Source organism: Cladophialophora yegresii (genome assembly GCF_000585515.1).
Source record: "Cladophialophora yegresii CBS 114405 chromosome Unknown aczIN-supercont1.3, whole genome shotgun sequence".
In the NCBI taxonomy this organism is placed as follows: Eukaryota; Fungi; Ascomycota; class Eurotiomycetes; order Chaetothyriales; family Herpotrichiellaceae; genus Cladophialophora; species Cladophialophora yegresii.
Window position 1 is genome coordinate 1095105 of NW_006913047.1, and position 13914 is coordinate 1109018.

At 54.1% G+C, this 13914-nt stretch overlaps 5 protein-coding genes across 5 annotated transcripts; 4 read left to right on the forward strand and 1 right to left on the reverse strand.

Annotated features, from left to right (window-relative positions):
* Positions 1 to 479: 479 nt before the first annotated feature.
* Positions 480 to 2457, forward strand: A1O7_04101 (uncharacterized protein; the record flags this gene model as incomplete). The annotated part of the gene is made up of 3 exons (XM_007758116.1): positions 480 to 696; positions 749 to 2062; positions 2117 to 2457. 3 exons carry the CDS (start codon positions 480 to 482, stop codon positions 2455 to 2457), a joined length of 1872 nt encoding a protein of 623 aa, XP_007756306.1.
* Positions 2458 to 3113: 656 nt separating this feature from the next.
* A1O7_04102 (uncharacterized protein) lies at positions 3114 to 5851 on the forward strand (the record flags this gene model as incomplete). Its single annotated transcript, XM_007758117.1, has 3 exons — positions 3114 to 3273; positions 3331 to 4245; positions 5010 to 5851. 3 exons carry the CDS (start codon positions 3114 to 3116, stop codon positions 5849 to 5851), a joined length of 1917 nt encoding a protein of 638 aa, XP_007756307.1.
* A 2706-nt stretch (positions 5852 to 8557) lies between these two features.
* On the forward strand, positions 8558 to 9147 carry A1O7_04103 (uncharacterized protein; the record flags this gene model as incomplete). Its single annotated transcript, XM_007758118.1, has 2 exons — positions 8558 to 8796; positions 8850 to 9147. The coding sequence occupies 2 exons, from the start codon at positions 8558 to 8560 to the stop codon at positions 9145 to 9147; spliced, it is 537 nt and encodes a 178-aa protein (XP_007756308.1).
* A 496-nt stretch (positions 9148 to 9643) lies between these two features.
* Positions 9644 to 9835, forward strand: A1O7_04104 (uncharacterized protein; the record flags this gene model as incomplete). Its single annotated transcript, XM_007758119.1, has 1 exon — positions 9644 to 9835. The coding sequence occupies one exon, from the start codon at positions 9644 to 9646 to the stop codon at positions 9833 to 9835; it is 192 nt and encodes a 63-aa protein (XP_007756309.1).
* Positions 9836 to 11364: 1529 nt separating this feature from the next.
* On the reverse strand, positions 11365 to 12747 carry A1O7_04105 (uncharacterized protein; the record flags this gene model as incomplete). The annotated part of the gene is made up of 2 exons (XM_007758120.1): positions 11365 to 12214; positions 12350 to 12747. The coding sequence occupies 2 exons, from the start codon at positions 12745 to 12747 to the stop codon at positions 11365 to 11367; spliced, it is 1248 nt and encodes a 415-aa protein (XP_007756310.1).
* Between the last annotated feature and the right edge of the window lie 1167 nt (positions 12748 to 13914).

Sequence of the window (13914 nt, forward strand, 5' to 3'; positions counted from 1 at the left end):
AGACACATCTCCGGAGAAATGTCGATCGTGCCAACGACTTCCTCTGATGCTTAACCCCAATCTAGAAGCTGTTGAGCCGCTGTCCAATCCTGTGCCCAGGCACGTTACCTCGAGATCTTCTCTATTCTGTGCGGCCACCCTAGCGTCAGGGCTAGCGATCCGGTGAGAGCTTCCATGGCACCTTGATGCTTGTCTATCTACGAGCTATCTATCGGAGCTACCTCAAAATGGCAGACATGAAATTGTGGTGCGTTGCCAATGACGCTGCCGCTCCGCGAGGTGAAGGCAAAGGAACGCTTCCACCTCGGCTAGTACCTTGCCAAAATGTCCTCATATATAGCTAAGTACCGCCGCGCTGTTTTTAAATACTAAAGGGAGCACCAGCTTCCAACCGACTTACCCGTCTTCCGTTCTGTGTCACCGTCGTCGCGTGCCTGGCTCGAGTAATTCCGAGTATGGCGCCTCTTCGAGCACCCACAATGCTTGCCGCGGCACTCTCGCTGCTGAGCTGCTTCCAGCCCTCCTTGGTTGCAGCTGGCCCGGTCGCTCGTCGCTCTGATCTTGTCGTGAAGGACTTCCATCGTGCTCCCAAAGCCTGGACAAACCTGGGGCCTGCTCCAACTGAACATCTGATCCATCTGACAATCGGCTTGTCACAAAACCGCTTCGATGAGCTTGAGCGCCATCTTTACGAAGGTAAGAGGTGCCAGAACGCGTTGAAAATCGAGTCAAGCTAATTGGGTTCAAGTTTCCGACCCCTCTCACACACGCTATGGTCAGCACCTGTCGGCCGATGAAGTCAATGAGCTTGTCAAGCCCTCGGACGATGCCTCCGCAGCTGTTCACGAGTGGCTGGAGGAGTATGGCATCGGCATCGAGCAACTTACGTACAGTCCAGCGAAGGACTGGATCTCTATTCCGCTGCCCGTCTCGACCGTTGAAGACATGCTCAACACTGAGTACTCGGTGTGGGAGCATCACGACGGCTCGACCATTGTCCGTACTGAGGGATATAGCCTCCCACATTACGTTCACAGGCATATTACCACGATTCAGCCAACGAACTCGTGGGCACGTCTCGAGAGTCACAAGAAAAGAACCGAAATCATGAAACGCTCCGCAATCAATAAGCGCACCACTCATGCCCTTGAAGCAGCCGATACGTGGGAGCCACCCTCTTCCATTCCATTGCCAGAAAACTCCACCGTCTACGCCGCCTGCAACTTTACCCATGTCACACCAGACTGTGTAAGGACTCTCTATGGTACGATCGACTACGAGGTCAAGGCGGCAGGGTTGAACAAGATGGCCCACACAAACTACTTGGAGGAAGCCACGAATCGATCCGACATCGGCCAATTCTTGACACTGTACAGGCCCGAGGCTGCTTCGTATGCCTATGAGTTCGAAGCTATCTCCATCGCTGGTGGTCTTCTCGACAACGGTACCAACGTCGCAGCCACAGGACAAGACAGAGAAGCCAATCTGGATGCGGAGTATATGATCGGAATTGGCTACCCTACGCCCTTGATCGCCTATCACACTGGCGGCAGAAACCCGACCTTCGTTCCCGACATCAACACAGAGGAGAACAGCGACGAGCCCTTCTTGGTGTGGGCACAGTATATGGCGGGTCTGCCGGACGACGAGATCCCGCAAGTTGTGTCTACCTCGTATGGCGATGATGAGCAGACGGTCAGTCGAAGCTATGCGCAGGCGGTCTGCAATCAATTCGCTCAGCTCGGTGCTCGCGGCGTGTCACTGTTCTTCTCTAGCGGGGATTTCGGCGTGGGCGCTGACGAGACGTGCTTCAGCAACGTGGACAACACTACAGCTATGTTTATGCCATCCTTCCCGGCTGACTGCCCCTATGTGACATCCGTCGGGGCAACCACCGGCTATCCTGAGTCAGCGGCGTGGAGGAAGTTGAGCAGTGGTCTCTACTTCAACAGTGGCGCTGGCTTTTCGAACTATTTTGACATGCCTGCCTACCAAGCCGAAACTGTCAACGCATACGTCGACGGCCTCGATGGACTCTATGATGGTCTGTACAACAAGTCAGGTAAGTTGTCTTTCACAATCTCGCTAGATACAGCCTTGTTCTAACCAACCACAGGCCGTGCCTATCCTGATATAGCTGCGATCGGCCAGCTCTTCCCTGTGATCTGGAACGGCACCACCGTGAACCTGGTCGGCACGTCTGGCTCATCGCCTATCGCCGCAGCCGTCTTCGCACTCCTGAATGACGCATTGATCTCCGAGGGCCGTCCTCCAGTTGGTTTCCTTAACCCATGGTTGTACAAGTCGGGTCACCTCCTGTTCACAGATGTCAACAACGGATCTTCGGCAGGCTGCAACACCAGCGGCTTCCCTGCAACGGATGGCTGGGATGCGGTTACCGGCTGGGGTACACCGTACCTCCCTAAGCTTCTTGAGGCTTTTGGCTTGGAGAAGTAAGCACAGCGTTTCCAGTCAGTGGATAGTCTTGTGCATAGTCGCTTGCGGTCGGGAAGCAATCCAGACGTGGTAATGAGCAATGAACATAATGCATTCTCCGGCTACCTGTCATGGTCCACTCTGCTTTCATTATCGTTGTTAGCCCTCCTTTCGTCCTGTGCCATTTCACCTTCTGGACTGGTATCCCATCTGTTATTGATGTGGACAGACTTATCCAAGGACTGACTAACAGGTCAGCATATCACGACTTATGTATCCAGTAGGGAAATAAGTTGCGAACAATCTATCACCGCCGCGTGCTTTTCTGGCCACTCTGCAGGGTGGAGGGTTTCCCTCTTCACCAAAAAGGGCACCATGCATATTGACAGCAATCTTGTACGACGTGAGATTTTCTTTCAGCCTCATGCGGCATCTAGCAAGCAGCACCGTTTAACACTCCATCTTCTGGCGTTACACAATTTTCTCCTTCGAACAGACACCTGAAGAACACTTCATCGTCTCCGGTTGGACCATTTTCTTCTTCGAACAGACACCTTTAGGCCTTTGTGATGTCCAGGGCACCGACCTGTACGTTCTGGCTCCAAGGGAGATGCATGAGAGGAGCCTCGTGCAGATTCAAACACGGAGCTACCACCAGGGATGAACCAGGGAAGGCGATGCTGGCAGATACTGGCAGGATATTGGAAACGATCGAATCTCACACTTTTCCGGTACCTGTCGACGGCGGCAGTGACAAAGCCATCTCGCTGACTGACTACGAATTCCTCTCGTCCTATAACTGGGTCGATGACGACAGCCCGGTCATCTATGTCCCTGGTAGGCAGCGCTTTCTTCTTTGGTAGCAGCAGCAGCAGCCTCGCTGATCAGTACTAGGAGCCCCGGCAGTTTGGAAATCCAATGAGCCACCCTTCAAAGTCACCAAGGACCAAGGCGCGTACTTTATCGACCAGAACACCGCTCGTTGTGCCGCATACCCTGCCGAAGCTCTATTTCGATCGCTTGCCATCATGCAGCCAGACCTGAGTATGGGAGATTTCGACCTCGTCACCGACCGCAACTGCCTCCGCAAGTTATTACGCTTTGTCTGCGCCGACGTGGACCAGTCGTTCCGTATTGACGTCCACTTACAAGGCCGTGTCATGTTCCTGTGTCGCTGGGAAGCCGAACTCAAACGCATAATTCGCGGTCACGAAAACTTTGGCTATGGCCATAGCTTTGAGCACGCCACCACCATCTTCGACAAAGCCTTACGTGACAGCACGGGACATCACCGGGTGGTTCGGTACAGCCTTGGAGGCGTTCGATGCTTGGTCAGGTACGAGGCGGATGGTTGTACCGGTACCGATGATGCGGGAGAGGGAGGTGCCAGCGCAAAGGCCGCGGACGGCGATACAGATGATTTGCTCGGCGCGTTGGAGTCAATGACAATTGCTCCGTCTCGGGCTAAAAAGGCCACTGGATCTGTGCAAGTCCTTACCGAAGGTCGCGTGGTGCCACTGTCCACCATCATCGAGATCAAGACACGAGCATCTCATCGCAGGCTGAAGATCGACGAGGTCCTCCCACAGTTATGGTTTGCACAAACACAGAACCTCTTCGTGGGATATCATACGAATGGCGAGTTTCAGGAAATACACAAGCTCACGATGAAACCGGAATTTGAACCTTGGGAGACACAGCATCAAACACACTTGAAGAAACTGGTCGCCCTGCTCAGCAAACTCCGCGAATCTGCCCGGTCGACAAAGGGTCAGCGATGTGTTGTCATAGGCGTGAGTGGCCTGACTTGTAGGTTGCAGATTTACGAGTCTACCAGGACTAGAGCCGTCTTGCCTGATGATATTGTCAACCTGCACGAATGGGAGGAGGGATCAAAGTAGCCACGCAGGAAGAGATCGGATGAAGGAGGACATTGTGGACTGCGAAAACGACACCTATGAGTACTCCGGACCTAGGTAATCAATAGCAGCTTACTGTCTGTACTCCGTACCTAGGGATGTAAATGTGTCTGTGCCAAGAGGCGCAGCACGCGATCACGTCTTGACGCGTCTTTCAAAAATGAGCCGCGGGCATCTCTTCATCTCAATGATTTCCACATCTTCCCCGCCAAGCTGAACAATCGGTTGGCAGTCCTCTAATATCATGAATTGCCATCGTTGACACCCTCCGTACTGCGTATGGCAGGACCTGAACATGTAATGTGCCCTCACAACGGTAAGTCGAGGAGAGGTGTGTTAACCCCCGGTAGACACCGGCGCCTGGTAGACGCTTCCTTCCTGCGTCATCTTCGTCTTCCACCACGAAATCAGTTGACTGGCCTTCTGCACGCAGAAACCCATTCTCTGGTTCGCGATCGACGCAGTTGCCCTCCTCATCGTATCTCTCTGCAACGCCACGCTTCCAACAGTCGACGCAGTTGCCATCCTCGTCCTCTTACTCTGCAACGCCACGCTTCCAACAGTCAACGCAAAAGGTAGCAGATGATATCCAGACAAGCTTTGACGACGAAGCGGATAGCCCTCTACTCAATGGTCGTCTAACCATAACCTCAGGGGCGCCAATTGATGTACTGGACGATGACGAGCACTGTCCCTCGCCGCTCTACAACCGGACTGGTGATGTAGGGGTAGACAGCCGCTGGCACGCCGAAAGCGAGTCATCGCCTCTCCAACACCGACAGGGAGCATTTCCGCATGCCACCAAGAGACGCAAGCTTATACCTCCGGGAGTCGGCAATGCTGAGCTCATCACGGTCTCTTCGCCGTCGGAAGATGACCGTTCTGACGATGTTGATCATCCGTCTGACGCCGAGTCTCCAGCTTGGCAGTCTGATCTTGAGGACGATTTCCCACTAGCCGTACGCCGCACACCAAAGGAGTCTGGCCGATTTGCCCATTTCAAATCTCTGGCTTCGGCGGTGGTCCGACCTGGCCCTAGCTCGAAACCGGCTTTCAGAACCAACCCCGAGGACATTTCACACGGACAAACTGTCAGTGCACCAGTCCTACCCGACATATTCTCGCCATCACGTCGAAAAGGCAAGAGAGATTACATCCCTGGCGGTATGGCTGATCTGGTCCGAAGCTGGGTATTAGCTATTCCCGCTCAAGAATCTCATGGGGACGGTCAATCACTTCCCGAGCAAGTGTTGTCCATAGCCCACGTAATGCCGGACAGCAGTGGGCGTTTCTGTATTGCTACTGATGAGAACGGCGCACGATGGCTTCTTCCACATCAGCAAGAGAAGGCCGGCATTGGCTCTCTGTCAACTCTTCGCCCTGGCGCTCGCATTGTGGTCAAAGGTCAAGCAACAAAGTGGGGGCTGAATCTCGACTCTCGTGAGTCGAGCACAGTGACTGTCGCTGCGTATTGGGAAATCGTGTCCCCTGGTTGAGTGGACGAACAATGTCAGCTTGACCAAAGCAAGAGACAGTTTAGGAGACTGACTCCTGGCATTGGACGGTGTTGCTGCTAACAGCACTCGACTGGAACACGCCTCTATACCTTCTTCCTGACGAGGTTGCGGCGACCGAACCCGGCAGGGCCGCTTAGCTGCCACGAGGTTGTCCGCAGACCTGTTTGCGTGCCCGAAATCCTCGTAATACAAGGCTCTCTGTTCATCAGAAAGATATCTGGAACGAGATCGACACGTCAACGTTATGACCAGGAAGTTTGAGAGATTTTCTGGAAGCCCTGATCAGCTCAACAGATGATTAACCATACGTTTGGTCACCGCGGCAGGATTCTGCGGGTACTTGCTCAAGCCCGTGTTACCTGGGTGTCTTTGCTCAGAATAGTCATCTCAAGGCGGTGCATCTGGAGACGAACAACACGTTTGATGCTTGTCCGGTCTACCTTCTTGACGAAAGGAGCCAAGGACGAAGCATCGAGCATAGGAAATAACCACCGACACTGGGAGAAAGGTTTGCACGCCTCTCCCTACAATGACCGAGATGGTAGTTACAGTTTGTCCGCTATTGACGCGGTGGATGGATCGCCCAGCAGCACTGATAACGCTATTGTCTTCAATTCTGCAAAGAGTAAACTCAAGATCGTTCATGGCTCGAGGTTCCTCCATGAGCCCTGGGGGACCTCAAATGGTTGTCAACGCCCCAGAACTACTTCCCTCGGGCTGGTTGGTGGTAGGTGGGCTTCATCACCAATGCCGGCATCCTGCGTGGAACTCGGGTCATCTAGGCCGAGAGCTGTAATGCCCTCATCACCCAGATGTCCTGCTGAGCAGTATCGCATGTGTTGGGACGACAGAAGTGTAGGTCTTGGAGCAATGCTTTCGCTACCTTCTGCGCAGACTGACGGGATCTAGGAAAGAAGCATCAATGCACCCCCAGCTGCGGGCGCCGTTCAAGGCGGCCACAGAGTTTCGAGAGTGTACAGAGCAGACACATTGTCCCCACGCACTGGCAAGCAATGTGAAGATGGCTAACAACCGGCATTCGCAAGCAGAACTGGCGCTTGAGATGGATCCGGGAGACGTCCGACTGATACGGCTGCGATCCGATGCCGAAGGAGGTTATGGTACACATTTCCCATCACACGCCTTCAGACAGCACTCCAGTCTTTGCAGCTAACAATAGCCACGTCTCCTGGCCGGCCTAGTCACGGCTGCGTCGCTCCTTTCTTCGTCGCCTACGCTTGAGCGACAGTTCTTTTTTTGGAGGGGTTATTATCCAGCTGGTACGAGACTCTTTGCTGGTCTTGCAGGGCAAATTCCCCGTATGGCGCAGAAGAGACGTGGAAGCAGTGACATGGGCAAACGCGGACACTATCTCGTTGTCATTCTCGATCGAGACTTGAGGGGATTGTCCTCCACCGTGTACACGCCCGCTGTAGTGGTACTGTGACGCGGGAGGAACATCACACGAATTATACTTCTGCGTACCTAGATACCTACAATACCAGGCAGTATCTGAGCACACTCTCTCGTCATCATACGTATCCGTACCTATCTTCTCGTGCTCCGGAGATCCGGGGTTCAGGACTGACTGCTCCGCAATAATAGTGTGTAGGATGGTGTATCGTGTCGATTACCTACACAATGTGCTCACAGTAAGCCAACACCTCTGGAGCATCTGGACCGTTGAACGCGACGTTTCATCCGATCCGACCCCTTCGCCATAGACTCTCTGGCCTCCACTCGTGCGATACCATGGCGTTATTCATAAATACTACGCAGACATCTGAGCAGTGTGTATTTCTAAGCTGCCGCTGCTGGCGGCGCGCCTTCTACTCCCATCCCATCGCCGTCACTTGTCAGTCGTGACGCCGTTACTGTAGCGTGGTGCCTGCGACGGCACGGCATATCTCAGTAAGGCCGGCGTGCCGTCCGCTAACCAATATGAGTGTGAGTTTGCAGGAGACGGGACATTTCCTACTTTCCACGCGCGACTGCTACTGCTACTTCCAGTAATAGTCGATTTCTAGTCCGAGTAAGGACGGAATACAAGTGAGTGGTGCGCAGAAGGAATACGGCTACCTCTTCATTGCTTACCTCAGCCTAGGTAAGTATTTGCGAAGCTGCTTCGTTCGTGGCTTGGGTTCCGAACCCGAGGTAGGCGGTTCCCACGCACCAAGTACAGTACGAGATACCCTACCCTAGTACTACTCAGAACAACCACAATCATCCCCAGTCGCGTTGGCAAGAATTCATCCATCCTGTCTGTCTGTGGAGGCCGATGGTACAACTCTCCTACCGCGTACTGTTACGCTCCACATGCCCACAGGCGTGCGTGTCTGCTTTCGGTCCTTGTCCTTCTCTTTTGTCTTCGTCCGTTTTCCCGGACGTGACTATGCGTAGGTGTAGGCGTGTGTGTCAATGTGACCGACCGACCGCGACCACCCTCCTGGCCATAAGATAGTCACAGTCACCCGATTTGTGTAAAGCAAGGCAAGTTATCGCGAGTCACAGTGTATTGTATTTATATATTTATATCCCATCTCCCAGCTCCCACCCGCCACCCAACAGCCCTTCTCTCTGTTGTCCTGCTTGGCTCGCCTCATCCCTCGCGCCGACCCCCCGCCACATACCGAGGACTGTTCGACCTTCATCCTATCTCTCTCGAGATCACAAGCTTCGCTCACAATGTCGAAAATCCTGCTCATCCTCGGCTCGGGCGCCAACGTCGGCTCACATACCGCGAGGGCCTTCGCCTTGCAGGGGTATAAAGTCGCGACCGCGTCGAGGACGGTGCCGCAAACGCCTGACGGATCGCATCTGCACGTTACCGTCGACCTATCCAAGCCCGAGACCGTTCCCGAAGTATTTGAGAGGGTTAGGCGGGAGTTTGGAGGGGAGGTGGGCGTCGTGGTTTATAATGGTTAGTGAGTACCACTGTACGGATGTGCGTGGCGGTGCGTGGCAGTGAGCGTGGTAGTGAAGGCGATGGCTGCGCGTTTGTTCCGTTACGTGCGTTTCGTGACTGGTTGCGCTGGGTTAGAATGGACTGGACTATACTGGACCGACTCGACTGGGACTGGACTGCTTGGACTGGACTGTTCGGGCTGGACTATACTGGCTTGGACTGGGATGCCATGTATCAGGTTCGCCTGACTGTCATGTATTACACTCACCAGACGCCTTGGGGCCTGGATTACTCTTGGGCCGTCACGGCGGAAGAGGGAGGGCACGTGAAGAAGATGAAGCTTGCTCTGGCCATGACTATGGATGGCTAGGTATGGTCATGAGTACTTCAACAACCGCTGTCGAGCAGCCGAACAGACATCTGCACGAATGGAATAGACACCGAGGACAGGACCAACAACCCACTTTTTGGCGCCACAGCCGTTGTTCTGGCTGCCACTATCACTTTCTCTATCCATGGTCATGCATGGGTACTTCAACACGTGCCCTCGAGCTGTAGAACGGCCGTCTGGACTCGCACGAATGGAATGCACACCCGAGGACAGGACCATCAGTCTCACAGCCCTCCCTCTGATAAGCTCTCAAACCAGGATATCACTTACCAACCTTGTCCTCCTACAGCCCTTGAAGACCACCACTGCTAACCACCCACGTACTGCAAGACCACCGATACTGACGGTCTGTCTTCTGCGCACAGCTGCCTTCTTCGCCCCCGACCCGCCCGACACTCTCTCCATCTTCACCCCCTCCAACATCAACCAATATGAGACCTCGCAAGCCGTAAACTGCACGTCAGTCCTGGTCGCCATGCACGAAGCGACAAAGGCCTTCCGCAACGCCGGGCCCGACGCCCCCAAGACGTTCATCTTCACGGGAAACGCCCTCAACGCGACAACCTTGCCGGGGATGCTGAACTTTGGGCTCGGAAAAGTCGTCCCCTCGTATGCGATTAGGCATCTTGTCGAGCAAAACGCCTACAAGGATGATGGGATCAAGTGAGTTTGCTGGCTGTCCCCCTGGATTTTGCCGTCCGTGTTGCACCATGCGTTATTATGTCTGCTATATTTTACGCTGCCTCTGTCCACGCCCCAGATTGTGTGACACGCGGTTCGCGCATGGTCAACGCCTCGTCAACTACCAGCTCGAGCTATCAGCTATCAACCTCAGCTCCGACGCTGACCATGTTGTCCGCGTCCTCGGATTCTAGGTTCTACTTTGCCGACGAACGCACGGCCGAGGGCGCCCCCGCGTTCAGAGACATCTCCGGCGCGGCCCACGCGGAGGAGTACTTGAAGCTTGCCGACCTCAGGGAGCAGGGTCCTTGGTGGTACACGTTTGTCAAGGGGGTCGGGTATAGAGACTTTGAGGGGAAGGTGAAGTTGTGAGTGAGTGCTAGCTATGTGGAGAAGCTGCTGAGAATCGAGGTGGAGATGAGGCGAAAAGGGAGAATCAAAGGCTGGCCGTGGGAAAAGTGGTACACGGACGATCTCAAATGAGCCCAGGCATGGATGGGAAAGACATGAATGAAAGCGTGGATCAGGCTTGACCAAGAGCGCCCACTAGAAATGGGGGAGGGACCGGGACCAGGACCGGGAATACCTCTCCCACACGGAGAATGTTCATTCGAGAGGAAGACCGTGTACAACGAACAAAGGGTAAAGTGGAGGGTTGAGAGAACACGCCGTGCCGCGTCATCGTTCAAGCATCGCCCTCGCGGCTATCATTGCTATCAGTGCTATCAATGCTATCAATGCTATCCTTCTATCATATCCAGACTTACTACGGTAACTCAACTCAAGTCGATCAAGTAATACTAGTAATTCAAATCATAAAAGGCAGGCAGGCAAGATGCAAGGCAGCCCAGTGCGCCCGAAGAGGCGATGGGGTATCTTTGGTAGTTCATCAGGCAGGCAGGCCGTGTGGGATCGGATCCGCGATGGGGGTATCTTTGGTAATTCATCAGGCAGACAGGCTCTCTTGCCTCCGGTCCAGTGCAGCACACTCTCCACTGTGCAGCCTCTGTGTCGTAAGGTCATGTTCGTGCGTGGAATCCGTGTGTCGTCAAGCAGGTTCTCTCTAGTCAGTGTCCTCGTCTTGCTTGTCGGTCTCGGTGTGCAGACCAGCGGCATGGCTGTGGTCTGCCTCTAGCAGTGAACTGCTCTTGGTCGGTGCCATCATGTCTGTGCATTGCAGGCTCTTCATCTGAAACACCAAGCTTGTAGTCCTTCAAGCCGTCATTGCTTGACCCTGCCACTGCCGCTGCCATTGCTGTTGGCGCCTTCATTCCGGGATCTGGCGCCCAGACTCCTAGCTTGGATTGGAGTGAACAACTTGGGTCGGACATGATATGACTATGTCGAGCGAAGGAAAATCATTCCACCTCTTGAGACTCATCTAGTCAGCGAGCGCGCCTGTCGTACAATCGAAGAAAATCGCAGGTCTCACTCAACAGCCCGAGCAAATGAACATCGAGTCCGTGGCGCCCACGACAGATCTGAAGAACAAGTGGATTCAAAAGTTGCAATGGGTTAGTATCCGAAGTCGTCAGGATGCGTCACACGATATGACGGTCCATGTGGTGCCGGCGGGCCGTGGTAAGTTTGAGCTATGGATGAGGCGTAGAAAGAATCCATGTCATGATGTGTAGTGTACATCGGCGACATGATGTGACTGGCTGTGTACGGCCCGCTCATGCCATGGTGGGTCGCATACACTGGAGAATGGAGCGTCATCTTGGAAGACACAAACTCCGGCGAGAGAGAGGCGTGGTGTGCCATGTTGGCTTCGGATGAAGCACCTTGAGGCTGCTGGGTTTTGCTTGGTCTGCGCTGATATGGATGGCCTCGCCGCCCTTTCGTTTTGTTGGCGAGATTGTGGAGGGCGGTCCGGGGACGCTGGCTCGTCGACGGTTGATAGACATCGTCCACCGGGAAGCTGTCTTCAGCCTCTTCGTCTGATGAGACTTGGAATTCTTGCTTGAAGTTCTGATCACCCTGACTTCCGAGGCTCGGCCTTCGAGAACAGACGGCAGGCAGCAGCTCGACGGTAGAATCTGTGGACCCAAGATCTTCTGCCGAGCTGTTTGACTCGTTGCTGTCTTCGTTTGAATCTGGCTCCTTCTTTTTGACTTTGTTGTGTCTCTTCGCAATGAGTTCCATGTGGAAGCCTCGGAGGTGCTCAGTAAGATGGTCTCGCCTGGTGAAGCCTTGCCTGCCTTTCCTCTCACAGTTTCTCTTGGGACAATCAATGTATGTAACGTCGTGGCGGGATTTGTAGTGCCTTGTTACATCGGCTTTGCGGCTGAAGAATTTTTTGGGCTGCCCGTCTTCGTCTAGGCAGTCTCGATGTCGACAGAACATCCGATCGTCGACAATGGTCCTACCAACTCTTAGTGGGTCGTTCGCAAGTCCGCGACAATGCAGTGTCAACGAGTACCCGAAAGTGGAAGGCTGTGAGATTGTAGGCCACGCAATTTCCCGGATTTGAAGGAGAGATGGGCATATCAGTACTTACTGGAAGTTGGCGAGGCACTTTGCTTTGGTCCCTTCGACAGACAAGGGCTCCTGTTTAAGCTGCACAGAGTATGATCGTTTAGGAGAAGCTGGTGTTGATCCTTCTGTTCGAGTGACCTGGTCACCGTGAGTAGCTTGACAATGTCTTGCGGCTCCGCTCAGGAGGTGGAGAGGCGAAGTAGGCGCTGTTGCTGGGCTGACCAGAGTGTAGCCCACGCTGGCGGTACTCGTCCCACTACCACTTCGACCTCTCGCGCTGGTCGAATGGCTGGAGATGGCATAAGTGTCTCCCTCAGGATAGTCATGAGGCGCGAAGGTCGGAAAATAGCCAGGATGAGGGGCTATTGAACGTGGAGTGTAGTAGCTGCTGCCATGATTCCAATGTTCCTGGTGTGCCATCGTAGTCGGCAGACTCATAGACATACCAGATGGTGCAGTTGAAGCCATGGAGAATGTATGTTGAGGCAGGAATCCGTCCTGAATGAGGTGCCCAAGAGCGAAGTCATGGAGCTCAAGAGTAGCCATGGCACTGGCACGACTGCTAAAATCCAGGGCAGCAGCCTCTTTAACTCAGCAGATGATAATCAAGAACGCTCGTCTCCAAGCAGCAACAGCAGATGCCCGACGAAACGATGCCCGAGACAGATGTCGCAGACAGCTCAAGCCGGGTTTCAGCCTTATGCGAACGTTGAGCTGAAGGTTGGAGGAGAAGAGCTCTCTGAAGTATTCGTGCGCCAGCCTCAAGCTCGGGAGACGAGGCAAACTCATACTGTGCTGTGAAGGGATGCTGTACCCATGTAATTGGCGAGAGCGGTACACAGACAGAGGGAGAGCAGGGCTGGCAGACCTAAAACTGTGACCCAGAACGCTCTTTTGCCGACCCTATTCCGGAGCCCAATTGGAGACCTGGGCAGTGCGGCTAATTGGCAGGGGTCGGAACAGCTCGAGGTGTACAATGCAGATTTAGCGCGAAAGGATACACGGTTCCGACATGACGATCTGGACAAGGAGCCACATGATACTGGTTGCAATAGACCACGGACCGAAGTGGCAGCCAAGTTCGGTCCTGATGCTCCTCGTGTTCGGTGGATTTAGAAGTATAATAGGCGGCACAGTATCCCCGAGAATACTCAAAAAGCCAATCATTCCCTTCACGCGGCTGGTGAGGCTGTCCCGGGAGGCTGCGCTCGTAGCATTGCTTCCAGTTCCTGCTGGAGCCGTCACGATTCGTGCAAGAAACCCGGTCACTGGAGGAATCTCGTCAAGCCGTCACAATGCATGTTTGCTTCTATTCATTGTGAGGCAGTCCGAGTCACGGCGCCCTTGGGAACACTGCCTCAATATTTGATTTGTCCGCCAGACGCTGATCTGGGCCGAGGCAGCCAAATAGGGAAGGACATGGCCCACGGCATAGACTCCAAGCCTGGTGGAGAGATTTGGGCGAGAACGGCGACTAAGAGATGGCGGAAGAAGGTATGTACCTTGACAGCCTCCAAAGTTGGGGAGCTACTGTAACCAGGGTGGAGAGAGAGGAAGCTCGAAACTTCCCCCAAGGCAGTTGAGAAG